The 17,161-nt window shown below is 36.2% G+C and overlaps 1 protein-coding gene across 4 annotated transcripts in view; it reads left to right on the top strand.

Annotated features, from left to right (window-relative positions):
• Positions 1-17,161, top strand: part of ERCC8 (excision repair cross-complementation group 8) — an 82,358-nt gene that overhangs the window by 38,450 nt on the left and 26,747 nt on the right. For 3 of the 4 annotated variants that reach the window (XM_011952199.1, XM_011952201.1, XM_011952200.1), the window contains 5 exons: positions 5,267-5,348; positions 6,374-6,442; positions 7,577-7,643; positions 10,364-10,464; positions 11,682-11,806. In XM_011952199.1, the coding sequence (XP_011807589.1) occupies positions 5,267-5,348; positions 6,374-6,442; positions 7,577-7,643; positions 10,364-10,464; positions 11,682-11,806 (444 nt within the window). The remainder of the gene's footprint in view (positions 1-5,266; positions 5,349-6,373; positions 6,443-7,576; positions 7,644-10,363; positions 10,465-11,681; positions 11,807-17,161) is intronic. The other variant, XM_011952203.1, reaches the window with a different exon arrangement.

Raw genomic sequence — 17,161 nt, 5'->3', positions numbered from 1 at the left:
CTGCCTCAGCCTCCCAAGTAGCTGGGACAACAGGCGCGTGCCACCACGCCTGGCTAATTTTTGTATTTTTAGTAGAGACAGGGTTTCACCATGTTTGCCAGGCTGGTCTTGAACCCCTGACCTCAGTTGATCCACCCACCTCAACCTCTCAAAGTGCTGGGATTACAGGCGTGAGCCACCACACCCGGCCTGTATACTGTATTGTTACAGTAAAGTAAGCTAGAGAAAAGAAAATGTTATTAAGAAAATCATGAGGAAGAAAAATATATTTACTAAGTCAGTGGAAGTGGATCATCATAAAGGTCTTTATCCTCATCATCTTCACATTGAGTAGACTGAGGAGAAGCAGCAGGAAGAGGAGCGGTTGACCTTCCTGTCTGTAGGGTAGCAAAAGGTGTAAGAAGATTTAGAAGGAGAGGCAGGCACACTTGGTATAACTATGGAAATATGTCATAATTTCTGTGCGTTCTGCTTTATTTCTCTAAAAATGTTTCTGTTATGGTACTGATCCTTCTTCCACTATTTACTTTAGTTTCAGAGCCCATATCATCAAAGGGTCCGTATCGTAAGAGTCCTTTGTGACTCCCCCCCCCCCCCAGAATAGGGCATTTTTGTCTACATTTAAAACCTGTTCAGGCAAATATCCTTTGTCCTCGATGATTTTCTTAATGATATCTGGAAACTCATCTGTTGCCTTTTGGTGGGCAGAAGCTTCTTATCCTATTATCTTGACTTTTTTAAAGCCAAGCCTCTTTCCAAAATTATCAAACCATCTTCTTCTGGCATTAAATTCTCCAGCTTTAGATCCTTCACCTTCCTTTGGCTTCACATTGTCATATAGTGACTATATTGACTTTGCTTTTTAAAAGTCATATTAGAGTCTGTATATCGATATGCCTTTAACAATCCTGCACCCCCATAAAAGCTGGATTCTCAATAAGAGGTCAAAGGTATTTCACAAAACATACAAGGTTTTCACACCTGCTGGCATAGCTGCAGTGACATCATCACAAATTTTCTTTTTTTTACAATGGTTCTTATGCTGGACTCATTTATCTTGAAATGGTGGGCAACCACAGCTGCACACCTCAATCTATGGTACATGTCAAGCAATTCAGCCTGTTCTTGTAATGTCATGACTTTTCTCTGCTTCTTGGGACCACTTGCAGCATCACTAGTGATACTTTGTATGGGTTCCAAGGTGTATGATATGTGAATTTTATCTTGACAAAGCCATTATTTTCATATATATATAGGAATATATTTATATATATATATGCATACATATATATATAGGAATGACCCAGGTTCTCTAGCTTGGCAATTGGGTGGATTATATTGTTATTTACTAAGATAGGGAAGGGTTGGAATGATGAGTTCAATTTTTGATTTGTTGAGTTTGAGGGATTTACGGGAAATCCAAATGAAGATAATCCAGGAATCGATCTATACATACCCAGAATTCAGGAGTGAGGTCTACACTGAGTATACAGATTTGTGCCTCACTACATATTGAGTGTCCCTAATCCAGAAGTTCAAAATTTGAAGTTTTTTTGAGTCCTAGATTTGGAATGCTTAACCAGTAAATATAATGCAAACATTCCAAAACCAAAAAAAATCTGAAATCTGAAACATTTCTGGTCCCAGTTACTTTGGATAAGGGATACTTAATCCATAACATACAAGTGGCAATTGAAAGGGGTGCATAGAACAAAACCTTGAAGACAAAGATAAATAGGACAGAAAAAGGAAACCAAAGTCTGCTAAAGGTGATGAAAAGATGTAGTCAAGGAGAGAAAGAGGAAAATCAGGAATATATGATACAATGGAAGCCAGTAAAAGATTGCTTTAAAGAAGATGGGAGTAATCAGCTGTGTTGAATGCTACGAACAGATTAAATCAGATGAGGAGGTTATTGGTAATATTGGAAGAGTAGTATGATTTAGAGTAGTGCAATAAAAATAAGATTGCAATTTAGTTAAGAAACACATGGGAGATAAGGAATTAGAGATAGCCAAAGTTTGGATTTGAAGAGGAGGAAAGATTAGGGAGAATGTAGGGTGAAAAGGCTCTTTGTTTTTGTCTTAGGGAAGGGGTGTTAAGATGAAAAAGACTTGAACTTTTAGTGCTGTTGGGAATGAGCCGGTGGGGACAGAGGTTATAAATACCCAGCAGATAATCTATAGGGTGAGATTTCTGACAGTGCTGAAGGGAATCTGAACACAAGTAGGGGGATTAACGCTAAAAATGGGGAGGAATCTCAAGACCAGCCTGGCCAATATGGTGAAACTCCATCTCTACTAAAAATACAAAAATTAGCTGGGCATCGTGGCGGGCACCTGTAATCCCAGCTGCTCGGGAGGCTGAGGTAGGAGAATCGCTTGAACCTGGGAGGCGGAGGTTGCAGTGAGCTGAGATTGTGCCACTGCACTCCAGCCTGGGCAACAGAGCAAGACTCCGTCTCAAAAAAAAAAAAAAAAAGGTGGAGGGGAGGAATCATGTTTCTATGATAACAGGAGTGAAGAAGGAAACGGATAAGTGGAAGTAAATGTGTTTGTAGGTTTGTTGGTAAGACATTAAGGAAATTCTGATTGAGTGACTCCTATTTTCTTCTTGAAATAAAAGATCAGATTACCTGTTGTGACTGAGTGGGTATATTTGTGGAGAAGATTTGAAATAGCTGAGGAGGCCGGGCGCGGTGGCTCAAGCCTGTAATCCCAGCACTTTGGGAGGCTGAGGCGGGCGGATCACGAGGTCAGGAAATCGAGACCATCCTGGCTAACACGGTGAAACCCTGTCTCTACTAAAAAATACAAAAAAAAAAAAAAAAAAAAAAAAAACCGGGAGAGGTGGCGGGCGCCTGTAGTCCCAGCTACTCGGGAGGCTGAGGCAGGAGAATGGCGTAAACCCAGGAGGCGGAGCTTGCAGTGAGCTGAGATCCGCCCACTGCACTCCAGCCCGGGCGACAGAGCGAGACTCCGTCTCAAAAAAAAAAAAGGAATAGCTGAGGAATACTGCAGAGAAGAATACTAGTGAAATATAGTGGGACTGGCAGTCATTACTGAAATCTAGAGGAAATGAATAATCTTTTATAGTGATGTCACACTGCCCTAATTATAAGATTTTTTACCTGGGTAAAGCAAGGGATTGGCCAAGTCTGGGCTCATGGGCAAGTCTGGCTCATGGCCTTTTTTTGTAAATAAAGTAGGTTTTGGACACAAATATTGAAGCTGCCTTTGCAAAAATTACATCAGTGAGAAAATTGTGACAGTAGGGGAGATCTGATCTAGCCAACACCCCCTCTTGCCTTTAGCCTTCAAGCTGCCTTAATTATTCCTGGACTTTGGCCAAGCTAACTTTGGAAGACATTTAGTTAATACTCTATTTTTTAATTTTATTTACTTATTTATTTATTTTTGAGACAGAGTTTCACTCTGTTGCCCAAGCTGGAGTGTAATGGCGTGATCTTAGCTCACTGCAACCTCTGCCTCCTGGGTTCAAGTGATTCTCCTGCCTCAGCCTCTCATATAGCTGGCATTACAGGCGCCCGCCACCACGACCAGCTAATTTTTGTATTTTAAGTAGAGTTTCACCATGTTGGCCAGGCTTGTCTCATACTCCTGACCTCAAGTGATCCACCTACCTTGGCCTCCCAAAGTACTGGGATTACAGGGGTGAGCCACTGCACCCAGCCATTTTATAGTTTAAATGATAATAGCCCTTCTCCAAAACTCAGCCACCTTTGTAAAGCCCCAGACTAGGAGGAGGAGAGGAGCCTGAATTCTGCTAAGATATAGGCTCAGCAGTGGCTTACACCTGTAATCCCAACACTTTGGGAGACCAAGGAGGGTGGATTGCTTGAGCCCAGGAGTTCGAGACCAGCCTGGGCAACGTGGCAAAACCCCATCTCTACCAAAAATACAAAAATTAGCCAGTCTCATAACCTGGTCTCAAAAATAGATAAATAAATAAATAAAGAGACATAAATGATTGCCAGCCATTATTCCAGAGGTCACAAAATATATAACTTCCCCAATTACTCCTGTAGATAACATCACAACTGCAGAACCTGAGATTGGCCTTTTGAGATATCTTTTCAGGATTTTTTCATGTCTGACACCTGTGGCACCACCTGGACCTGCCAACTGCCCCTGTGGCCCCACCCAAAAGTGGCTCAGTGCACAAGAGGACCATTCCCCACACCTTATGGTTGCACCCGCAACCAGTCAACAGCAAGCACCCATTCATTGCCTAACCACTCCCACCCCTTCCTTCAAACTACCTTTGAAAAACCCCTAACCTACAAGACTTCAAGGAGATTGATTAATGTTAATAAATCCTATCTCCCACTTGGCACGGCCAGCCTTGCATCAGTTAAACTCTTTACTGCAATGCCATGGTCTTCATGAATTGGTTTTGTTTGTGCAGCAGGCAGAAAGAACCTGGTAAGCAGTTACAATATGTTCATTTATTGTCTATGACTGCTTTAACACTGCAGTGACAGAGATGAGTAGTTGGTCCTGAAAGCCTAAAATATTTACCATCTGACTTTAACAGAAAGTTTACCAACCCCTAAGGTAGATCAATTTGGATGTAAGTACAGAGAAGGCAGACATTTGGAATCACCCAGGGTTGAAGTCTTGACAAATGGAAGGATATTAGCAAAGGAACTGCAGATATTGGCAGTTGACTTTGGTATTGGTATTGGACTTTGAAATCCAAGATGGAGAGGAAGAGAAGTAGATGAAAGGAACTGATAGGGGTTCCAGAGTTTATTCGGATTTCTTGAGAGTATTTGGTGGGGAAAAGCTGAAAATTCTAGAAGATTGTGGTCATAGATAACTGAAATGTATGATTTCAAAGAAGGGGCAATTCTAGGTAGTGACAGTGTCCTGGGTGTGGTAGCTCAGCTTATGTGGAACTGAGATACATCATCCATGTAGTGCTGACTACATCATCCATGTAGATGCTGAGCTCTCTCCCCACCAGGTTGGGTGGAAAGGAATATGGTAAGGCACATACTTGTATTTTCTTAATTTGTAGGATTTATTGGGAAAACATATTTTTTTCTCATAGAAGGGAAAAGAATGTTGTAAATGACAGGATTTCAAATTATCAAGGTTTTTGGGGGTATTACATTCCTATGTTTAAGTTGAATTGCTAACAGTCAATTTAAAAATAGCTACAAATATAGGGAAAAGTAAATAGAAATCTTACTGCTTTTTTACTTAAACCTTATACTTTTTTAATGTCTTTTGATTACCAGACTGCAGATGTATTTAATTTTGAGGAAACAGTTTATAGTCATCATATGTCTCCAGTCTCCACCAAGCACTGTTTGGTAGCAGGTTTGTAAGTGTATTCTTTTGTCTTTTGAAATATTGAAATCTTTATCCCTTTTTATTTCTAGTTAGTTTTGATGTAGACATTTTAACCCACAGGAATATCACAATTCTTTATATATATATGTACTATTTATATTCAGTTCAACAGATATTGTGCAAGGCAAGCACTATGCTAGTGGCCAGGATTCAGAGAATAAGAGCATATTTCTGTCCTCTAAAGACTTCCTTTTAAACCACCGAAGTTTCAGAGATTTTACATGAATAAAATTTGGCAACTTTCCCAATTTGACACAATAAAACAAGGAAATTATTTCTTTCTCTAAGATTGTGATTCAAATTAAGCATCAATTTATATAAAAGCACCTGCAACAAACATCTTCATATTATAAGGGAGAAAAAATGAATTTCTGGTATCAGGTATCTGGGCCCTGTGATTCATTATTTTTGTGGCACCACGTGAGTCTCTACCTCTGGATATCCGTCAGCCCTTTTATCTATAAAGAAGAGCTAGGAACTAAGTTGTCTTTGAGGTCCTTTCAGTCTGTGTCCAGAGTTTCCGTGAATCTGTTACTAGTGATTGGAAGTGTATCATTAACTTGGAAAAACTAAGCTATTAAAATACAATGATTTGATGTGATAAAATGGAGACCTGTACATATATACATACACATTTACCAATATAAATTTCCTGGGTTTGATACTGTGGTTTAGTAAGCTCACACATAATCGTTGGGGAAACCTAGTGAAGGGTACACAGTTCTCTTTATACTAGCTTTGCAGTTGCTTGCAAATCTATAATTATTTCAGAATAAAAAATAAATGGAATAATAGAGGTTTCTTACTACTAAAATGTAACTGTAGTTAAAATAACTTTTCTAAATTTAACATTAAAAATGACAATGTATTTTTGGCATATATCTTTATATTTCTGCATGGATACAGTGAAAATGTCATGATTACTAATGATAATGTCTTGTTTCCTTTTGATGATGACTTATGATAAAATTAAACCGGTGCTGTTTTTACAGTTGGTACTAGAGGACCCAAAGTACAACTTTGTGACTTGAAGTCTGGATCCTGTTCTCACATTCTACAGGGTATTTTTATTTTATTTCAAACAGCAACTACTTTGAGTAAACAATTCAATAAAAAGAAACGTTACTAACAATGTATTCTTTGTAAGTGACATGACTGATGTACTTTGTGCTAGTTGTTAAAAGTCAGCAGGGAAATAAAGATCCTTCCGTGCATTATTCTTATAAAACTGAACCACTGAAAAGACATTTATGTGAACAGTGGTCATTAGGGAAACTCAAACGAGATGAAAAATAGTTCTAACTCAAAACCTTGTGTTATTTCTACATTTAAAAAAACTAATGCAACTCACATCAGTGTATTTGTCTCATGTATTATTTAATATTCTGGCTAATGAGTAAATATTGTTCTTAATATTTAGGTACATTTTTTCTCAGTAAAAACATTTTAGAAAAATGTATTGAAGTAATTCTTTGGTAAAGGTGTATTTAAATTATTCTTGCTACTTTTATCAGTATTAGATTGTCTAATTCTAAACAATGAAAAGATAGAATATAATTTATATATTTTTAGTCATCTCAAAGAAACATATAACATATATTAAGAAAAGTTGGTGAGATGGGTAGCATTTTTGACATTATTATGAATTTTTATTAATATAAGCTGAGCAGATAGAAATGTCGTATGTGAATAGTTCAGTTAGGTAAAAGTGAATTAAAATATTGAAATCACTTACCCTTTGAACTTATCATCTGTGCTTTCTAGAAAAAACCATTTTATATAAATGCTTTTCTACAATCATGAATTAAAGTAATTTTCTCTTATAACTTTATGGAAATTGGGAAACATTTTTATCCTTTAAAATGTTTATCTTGTGTATTTTATTATAGTAACTGAGCTTGAGTTATATGGATTTACTGCCATAGGCTAACTACTGTATTTAAAAAGAAAGACTTACTTAACTCTGTTTTTTCCAAAGCAAAACTAGTTCTTTTACAATAAAATACCATGTGTTAGAAATACTCCTGTAAACTTCACATTAGCATTGAAATGTCGATTCTTATAAATCTGAGAAATGACCATATCCACATTGAGTGTTTAGCCTCACTTTCTTCAGAATCAGGCAAAATTATTGGCACTTTATCTTCTGATTTTTCAGATATCTTGCAAGACTTTTCATATAGTTGTATTTGCAGGTCACAGACAAGAAATATTAGCAGTTTCCTGGTCGCCACGTTATGACTATATCTTGGCAACAGCAAGGTAAAATTATTTGCTTTTGAAGTTAGTAATTAAGAATAAACATTTTGAAAAGTCTACATTTATGTAATGTATGTATTTTAGCATATTTAATTATTAATTCACTCCTTTAAAATGAAGTATTGAGTTAGAAATTTTAATTCATGTCACCAAAAGAAGTCTTCCTTTGTATTCTAAATCTAATCCTATCCACCTTCAAGGTGTCTCACCTTAGAACACAGAGGAACTGTGTTGTGTCATTCTTACACACAAAAGTATAACACTGTGCAAATTTTTAAATAGAGCATTTTTATGCATTATCTTTAACCTGCAATTCTTTTGAATGTGATGTATCCACACATTAATTGATTCAATTTTCTGATATTTAATGACTTCCTCCCACATGCCAAGCGTTGTGCTAGGGACACAGGTAACTAAGGCTTCGAAAAGCCAACAATCTAATGATCTAATGAGGCATATAGTCAAAAATCAGTGATTACAGGGCATCCTGAAAAATGTTTTAATAGAGGTACATCTCTGGAAGGAGTAATATAGGAAAAGAAAGCAGGATCACTTAACTCTGAGAGGATCAAAAGATGTGGGGAGGTTTATTTGTTTGCTGGAGAAAAAGAGTATTGCATATTTATATGCTGGGGAAAGAGTACCAGTAGAGAGAAACAGGTGAAGATAAGAAATGGAGGGAATAATTGGTGCATTAGGTCCTCGAATACACAGAAGTGATTAGTATCAAGGATCTAGATGAGGGTGGAGGGGACACCTAGTTTGGCACATGAAGAGCACTGTGAGACTAAATAGAAAAAGGAAGAGGTGAACGTGGATACAGTTAAGTTTGTAGCTTTGGCAGAGAAGCTCAAGAAATTCAGACTTAATGGCTTCTCTTGGTTTTTAGTGGAGTAGAACTTGATGTCACCTCTTGAAAATATAGGAATGAGGATGCAATTTTGAGGAAAGATAGTATGGATCTGGAATCATAGATTGAAAGAGTGAGGGAGCTGATTAAGGGCACATAGTATTACTGGGCAGTTGTTCTCAGTTGAAGATGTAGAGCACAGCTGTAATAAGCCACAGAAATTAAAACATTAAATGAAAGAGGTTTAACAATTTTCAGTGTCTACAGAAAAGTACCTCAGTGCCTGAAAATTTAGAATTGAGTAAATTTAGTGAGTAAAAGGAAAAAAATAAAATCACAAAAAGGCTTGTAGGAAGGATCAAGGATCTAATGAAGTAGGAGAGTTAGACTAAGAAAACTTAAAAACAGAAGGGATAGGAAGTACTAATCAAATATTTTGATATATTTTCATAAAGCTTTAAGTAGAAAAAGAATTATTACAAAAGCTATTCATATTAATTTTATAAAGATCTGTGTCTGGATTTTTTTTAAGTTGCCAGCCCTCACTCCCTGCCACAGTTTAGGCCCCAGAAAAGCTTCTGTTAATAATTGGCAGAATGTGATGTTGAAATTTACCATTTCTAACGTGCAGCAAGGTCTATAATGTAGCCATAAGAAGACTAGCTAAAGAGGTATGAAGGTTAGGAACTAGGTGCTGGTTATGCTTGGGTGGATTTTACATTTTTCATGCTTAACTTGGTTTTCATCAGATAAGAGGAGAGCTAAGAAGCTTTCAATTATAAGAATACTCCAGGAATTTGAATCAGTACCAGAATGGACCTAGTAATCAGTGTTAAAAGTTGGATATGTTCAAATCTAATCTGTTTCAGAAGAAACGTAAATCCTCATATTGATTTCATTTCCCTCACCTGGAAAGAAAGAAAACCAACTTAAGAATGGGAAATGCTACCTTTTTGCTGACTATTCCAGTTGGCTAGGTTTGATGGTCATCTGTGAAAAGAATCGAGATTATAGAAACTAGTACACCCTGTGTGTATATTTTTTTAAAACTTATAAATAAAAAGTGGGCTTATAAAAATGTAATGTAGTGCTCTCTCATTAAAATGACATTGATAAGCCCCCTGGGTTACAATATTGTTGAGGTCCTCGTGAGGACATGATAGCATCAGTTGAACTGATTAGGAGCATATCGGATTGCCGGGCATTTTTCTTTAGAAATAATCTAGAAGCTGAAATAGATGTCTGATCATAGATTTACTTTTCTTCTTTTCGCTTACTTGAAAGAAAATGGAAGTAAGTGTTTAATTTCTAGGCAACATTAAATATAGTTCTCACATATATGGCAAAGATTGATTTGAGTATAGGAAACCAAATGGAAATGCATTGTCCTCATTATTCACCTTACTCTTACCGTTTTTTATATAAAAAGGAAAAAGACACCAAATCATAGCAAATAGATTCTTGAGCAAAGTGAAATTAGTTAACTGCTTGTCTTGACAGCATTTGGATAACAAGCAGTAGAGAAGGTATGGTAAGGAACTTACTAGGAACAAGCTACAAGCCTTTCTGGTCCTTGGGAGAAAAGATGCTCATGTAATTTAAAACAGTAGAAAAAAACAGCAAAATTTTGTTCTTGTTATCTGGAAAAGAAAGGTGACTTTTTTTTTTTTTTTTTTGCTATTTACTCACTAATTTGAGCTATTGTGACTATTGAATATTTGCTGAAAAGGCGAAAATTCAACAACCCTAATGTATGAATACATACGTACCTATATAACGAGACCTCTGTGTGCCGTAAAACTAGAAAGGTGGGTGAGGGGTACAGTCATTGTCCTAGCTACATATGTCAATGTAACACTTATTTTATTCTCAGTGCTGATAGTAGAGTAAAATTATGGGATGTGAGAAGAGCATCAGGATGTTTGATTACTCTTGATCAACATAATGGGAAAAAGTCACAAGCTGTTGAATCAGGTAAGGAAGAACACGTTAATGAAGAAATACGACAGTGATAGTATTTTTTCACATTGAACATTTTTAATTGAAGCCAAATAATAAATGCATATTGACAAATTGCGAACTTTATCATTTTTTAAAAAGGCATTCATCATATATCACTTTCTTAATTTATGTAAAAAAACGTATGATTCTCTTTAAGATACAAATGAAAATGGCAGTTTCATTTGCCCCCAAATTTTCAAAAGTAGAAATTTTTCTGAATTAACTTGCTTTACTTATTTTGTTTTTGCTCCATTGAGACCAACTATACAAATTCAATGCCATTTAAAAAGTCACAATAAATTACAGAAATAGTAACATTTTGTGGTCATTGTATCAACATAAAATTGTGTTAAATGTGAGTCAGCTGCAATCCATGTGACAAAGTACCTAAACTGCATTTTTACAGTAGAATTTAATTCCTATGTAGAAATTTTGGTATAGAATTAATTCTGGACCAGAAATATATTAGAATGGACTATATAAAACCTATGATTGTTTTATATAGTTTTTAAACTAAAAAACTATGTATTTTTAAACTAAAAAACTATATAAAACAATCATAGGTTTTATATAGTTCATCCTAATATATTTCATATGTTAGAATTTATATGGTTTTTTTAAAAAATCTTATGAACATGTAAACTATATAAAACATGTTTTATATGTTTTTAAATTAATTAGGCTGTTTTAGAATTATGCTTTCTCGAACTTGTTAGTTTTGAAAGTGATATAAATTTTGAGACTACAACAGTCATCCTTCCCATTAAGGTTTTTTTTTTTTAATGGAAAACACTAGAATTATTGATTTTAATAGTCCATGGAATTATTTTTAGGTTAGCAATAAAAAATATTATATAAGAGAGATGAAAGGCATTTAATTTTAAATTTTAGTGTTAAGCTACACACTTAATTGAATTTCATGGCACAGCTTCCTTGCTGGAAAAAAAAAGTATGTTTGGCAGAAATTTTTTCCCTTTTTTCTTGTTTTCCTCTATTTTTATGGTTCTGATTTATATAGTTTATCCTATTCAAATAATCTAAAGGGTTGGTTAATTTTAAGTATAATCTACTTACATTTTTTAAGTAACTCAAGTAGTTGTCCTTTAATATGTTTAAATAATTATATCATCAAACATTAAATATGTCCTGAATACAAAAACAGATAAACTGAACTATATTTTTCATTGCAGCAAACACTGCTCATAATGGAAAAGTTAATGGCTTATGTTTTACAAGTGATGGGCTTCACCTCCTCACTGTTGGTACAGATAATCGAATGAGGCTCTGGAATAGTTCCAATGGAGAAAACACACTTGTAAGAGATTTTTAAGTATATATTTGGGTATAAATTAAGAAATGGATATGTGACATACCCTTGATTTTTTTTTTTAATATACGTAACTCATTTATTCCCTTTGAATGACAGCTCTTTTTAAAAATGTGTTTCCATTACGTGGACTAGTAATTCTCAACTCAAGACAACCCACCCTTACCCACTACCTACCACATTGCCCCTACTTAGCAGAGAATCACTGTTCTACTGAGCCACTGTTCTCAATGGGAGTGCAAAGTATAGTAGAGAAAACTGTTCTCAATGGGACTGCAAAGTGTAGTACAGAAAAAAAGACTGAGGACTACTGATATAAATTAAAGATATTAAGCTAAGTAATCAAATTTTATATAGGTTGTGTATCCCTAATCTGAAAATCTGAAATCTGAAATGTTCCAAAATCTGAAACTTTTTGAGTGCTAGCATGACACACAAAGGAAGTGCTCATTGGAACATTTCAGATTTTGCATATTCAGATTAGGGATGTTCAGGCAGTAATGCAAATATTCTAAAATCCAAAATACTTCTAGTCCTAATCATTTTGGATGGGGATACTTAACCTGTACTATATATGACTTGTAAGCAAAATTCACAATGAATTTTATGGTGCTAGAATATGTAGTACTTTATTTAATACTACCGGAATAAATATATTTTGAAGGTGCTATATTCTTATGTGACTATTAATACTACTGGAATAAATATATTTTGAAGATGCTGTATTCTTATGTGACTATTAATTTCTGGTACTTGTTTTTATGTATGTTGTAGTCTTACCAGGTATGCCTATGGTTTAGTAATTTTTAGAATAAACTGCTAAAAGCTTATAATTTGGTGATAATAATAATAGCTAATATTTATTGAGAGCTTATATGTCAGATACTGTGCTAATAATAATTAGCATTTAATTTGCCAGGCAGTATTAGACAGCAGTGGGCAAAAAATGGAAAAGTCCTATCCTCATGGAGCTTACATTTCAGCAAGAGGATGAAAGGCATCGATCAATTAATAGATGGACAGGTGGATAAATTATATATTAGATTGAGTAAGGACTATGAAGAAAAGCAAAGCAAAGAAAGGAGCACAGGAAATATTGGGAAGTTGGAGTTGCTGTTTCACATAGGGCAGTCAGGGTAGGCTTCACTAAGGTGACATTTGGCCTGAAGGAAATGGGGAAGTGGCTCACCAGTTGTTTGCTGAGGGATACCATTCTAGTCGGAGAAAGAAAAAAGGTACAAAGACCCTGAGGCGAGAACTTGCTTGGGATACACAAGGAAGAGCTAAGAGGTTCTTGCCTTGGAATATGAAGGGAATAACAGATGAGGAACAGAAGGAACTAGGGTGCCAGAGCATACAGGCCCTGCAGGCCTTTGTAAGGGCTCAGGCTTTTCTCTGGATGAGATGGAAAGCCACTGAAGGCTTATGAGTGGAGAAGTGACAGGATCACTCTGGAAGAGTAACTGGGCATGTGTTTCAAAGTTTAATGTGATAAATATAAATGGTACTGAATGTATATATAAATTGTTCATGTGGTTCTATTCCATTTTTCTTTCCTTCTTAAAGGTGAGTCTCATGCCCTTTGGATTTTTTCTATTAAGTCCGTATCTAAAATAGTGTGTTGAAAATGGATAATACATTTTAGAGTGGACTTGATCAAAGTAAAAGTAATTCATGCATAGATGACTAGGGTATCCCAGAAACTGACCTACATAAAATACTTACAGTTGATACCAGAAAAGATTACTTTAAGGGAAAACACACTGTCTTCATATTTTTAAAGAGCTATCAGAGAGAACCAGTCTTGTCATTTAGTAACGTCTTTTTTTTTCATTTTAAAGTTGACAGGCCAGGCATGGTAGCTCACGCTTGTAATCCCAGCACTTTGGGAGGCCGAGGCGGGTGGATCACGAGCTCAGGAGATCCAGACCATCCTGGCTAACACGGTGAAACCCCGTCTCTACTAAAAATAAAAAAATTAGCTGGGCATGGTGGTGGGCGCCTGTAGTCCCAGCTACTCGGGAGGCTGAGGCAGGAGAATGGCGTTAACCCAGGAGACAGAGCTTGCAGTGAGCTGAGATCACGCCACTGCACTCCAGCCTGGGCAACAGAGCAAGACTCCATCTCAAAAAAAAACAAATAATTAAATAAATAAATAAAATAAAATAAAGTTGACAGATGAAATGGTACATATGTATGTACAGCATGATGTTTTGAAGTAAATGGAATATATACATTATAGAATGGTTAAATCTAGCAAATTAACAAATGTATTATCTCATGGTTATTTTTGCAATAAGAATACTTAACATCCACTGTCTTTGCATTTTTCAATAGCACAGTATATCATAATCAACTGTAGTCACCATGCTGAACAATAGATCTCTTAAACTTACTCCTCCTATCTAACTGTAATTATATATCCTTTGACCAACATCTCCCCAAAACCCCCTTTCTTCTAACCACCCCAGCCTCTGGTAACCACCATCTACTCTACTTCTAAGAGATCAACTTTTTCAGATTCCACATATGAGCGAAATCATGGAGTATCCATCTTTCTGTGCCTAGCTGATTTCACTTAACATCATGTCCTCCAGGTTCATCCCTGTTGTCACAAATTACAGGATTTTCTTCTTTTTATAGCTGAATAGGATTCCATTGTATATGTACACTACATTTTCTTTATCCATTCATTCATTGATGCACACTTCGATTGATCTCATATCTTTTTTTTTTTTTTTTTGGAGACGGAGTCTTGCTCTGTCGCCCAGGCTGGAGTACAGTGGCCGGATCTCAGCTCACTGCAAGCTCCGCCTCCCGGGTTCACGCCATTCTCCTGTCTCAGCCTCCCGAGTAGCTGGGACTACAGGCGCCCGCCACCTCGCCCGGCTAGTTTTTTGTATTTTTAGTAGAGACGGGTTTCACCGTGTTAGCCAGGATGGTCTCGATCTCCTGACCTCGTGATCTGCCCGTCTCGGCCTCCCAAAGTGCTGGGATTACAGGCTTGAGCCACCGCGCCCGGCTGATCTCATATCTTGATTCCATATCCATTCATCCATTGATGCACACTTAGATTGATTCCATATCTTTTGAATAACATTGCAGTGAACATGGGGGTGCAAGTATCTCTTTGACACACTGATTTCATATCCTTTTGTTATAAACCCAGTAGTAGGATTGCTGGATCATGTGGTAATTCTATTTTTAATTTTTTGAGGAACCTCTATACTGTTTTTCATAATGGCTGTTCTCATTTACATTCCCACCAATATCCTTGCCACATTTATTATCTTTTGTCATATTGTTAAAAGCCATTATAACAGGTGTGTCTCACTGTGGTTTTGATTTATATTTCCTTGATTATTGATACTGAGCATTTTTTTGTGTACTTCTCTTGGCCATTTGTAATTCTTATTTTGAGAAATGTCTTTTCAGGTATTTTGCCCATTTTTTAATAGGGCTATTTATTATCCTGCTCTTGAGTTGAGTTCCTTATATGTTTTGGATATTAATCAAATATATGTGGTTTGCAAATATTTTCCCCTATTCTATAGGTTGCCTCTTTACTCTGAGGCTTATGTCTTTTACTGTGCAGAAGCTTTTGAGATTAATGTAATCCCATTAATCTATGTTTGCTTTTGATGCCTGTGCTTTTGAGGTCATATCCAAAAAGCCATTGCCCAGACCAATGTCACGGGGCTTCTGTCGTGTCATTTTCTACTAGATTTTTAGTTTCAGGTGTTTAAGTCTTTAATCCATTTTGAGTTGATTTCTTTTGTATATGGTGAGAGAGAGGATTTACTTTCATGTTTCTGCATTTGTAGATCCAGTTTTCCCAATACCATTTATTGAAGAGATTATCCTTTCTCTAGGTGTGTTCTTGGCATTGTTGTCAAAAATCAGTTGGCTGTTCAATGGATGGATTTATTTCTAGGCTGTATACTGTCCATTGATCTGTGTGTCTGTTTTAATGCCACTATGATGCTGTTTAAGTTACTGTAGCTTTGTAGTATGTTTTCAAGTCAGATCTCAGCTAGAGTGTGATGCCTCTAGCTTTGTTATTTTTTCTCAGGATTGCTTTGGCTATTCAAGTTCTTTTATGGTTCCACATGAATTTTAGGATTGTTTTTTCTATTTCTGTGAAGAACGTCATTGATATTTTGATAATGATTGCATTGAATCTGTTGATTGCTTTATTTTAACAGTGTAAATTCCTCCAGTTCACGAACACAGATGTATTTCTGTTTATTTTTTGTTTAATTTCTTTCATCTGTGTTTTACAGTTTTCAGTGTAGAGATCTTTCACCTCCATGGATAAATTTATTCCTAAGTTTTTTGGGGTTTTTTTGGTGTGTGTGTGTGTGTTTTAGGTGGAGTTTCGCTCTTGTTGCCCAGGCTGGAGTGCATTGGTGCAATCTCGGCTCACTGCAACGTCCACCTCCTGAGTTCAAGGGATTCTCCTGCCTCAGCCTCCCTAGCCCGCCAACACACCCAGCTAATGTTTTGTATTTTTAGTAGAGACAGGGTTTCGCTATGTTGGCCAGGCTGATCTCGAACTCCTGACCTCAGGTGATCCACCCACCTCGGCCTCCCAAAGTGTTAGGATTACAGGCATGAGCCACTGCGCCCAGCCAGTATTTTTTTATATAGCTATCGTAAGTGGGATTGTTTTCTTGACTTCTTTTTCAAATTAGTTTGCTGTTAGTGTATAGAAACACTGCTGGTGTTGGTATATTGATTTTTATGTTCTGCAACTACTGAATTTTTTTACTAGTTCTAATAGTTTTTGGCTTGAGTCTTCAGTGTCTTCTATAAGATTATGTCATCTGCAAGTAGGGACAGTTTAACTTCTTCCTTACCAATTTGGATGTCTTTTATTTCTTTCTCTTGACTAATTGTTCTTGTTGGGACTTCTAGTACTGTGTTGAATAGAAGGAGTGAAAGTGGGCATCCTTTCTTATTTCAGATTTAGAGGAAAAGCTTTTCACTTTTGCCCCATTCTGTGTGATGTTAGCTTTTCGTTTCTCATATATGGCCTTTACTGTGTGTAGGTACATTCATTGTATACCTAATTTGATGAGAGTTTTATCATGAAGGGGTTTTGAATTTTGACAGATGCTTTCTACATGTCTATTGACGTGATCACGTGCTTTTTATCCTTCATGTTGGTAATGTGATGTATCACATTTGTTGACTTGCATATGCTGAAATGCATCCCTGGAATGAATCCCACTTTTTTGACTTGCATCCCTGGAATGAATCCCACTTTATCATGGTGAGTAATCTCTTTAATAAGTTATTGGAGTAGATTTACTAATATTTTGTTGAGGATATTTACATCTA

The sequence above is a fragment of the Colobus angolensis genome, unplaced genomic scaffold (genome assembly GCF_000951035.1).
Source record: "Colobus angolensis palliatus isolate OR3802 unplaced genomic scaffold, Cang.pa_1.0 Scaffold337, whole genome shotgun sequence".
In the NCBI taxonomy this organism is placed as follows: domain Eukaryota; kingdom Metazoa; phylum Chordata; class Mammalia; order Primates; family Cercopithecidae; genus Colobus; species Colobus angolensis.
The sequence above is the reverse complement of the archived record's forward strand: the minus strand, read 5'-3'. Positions and strand labels throughout refer to the sequence as shown.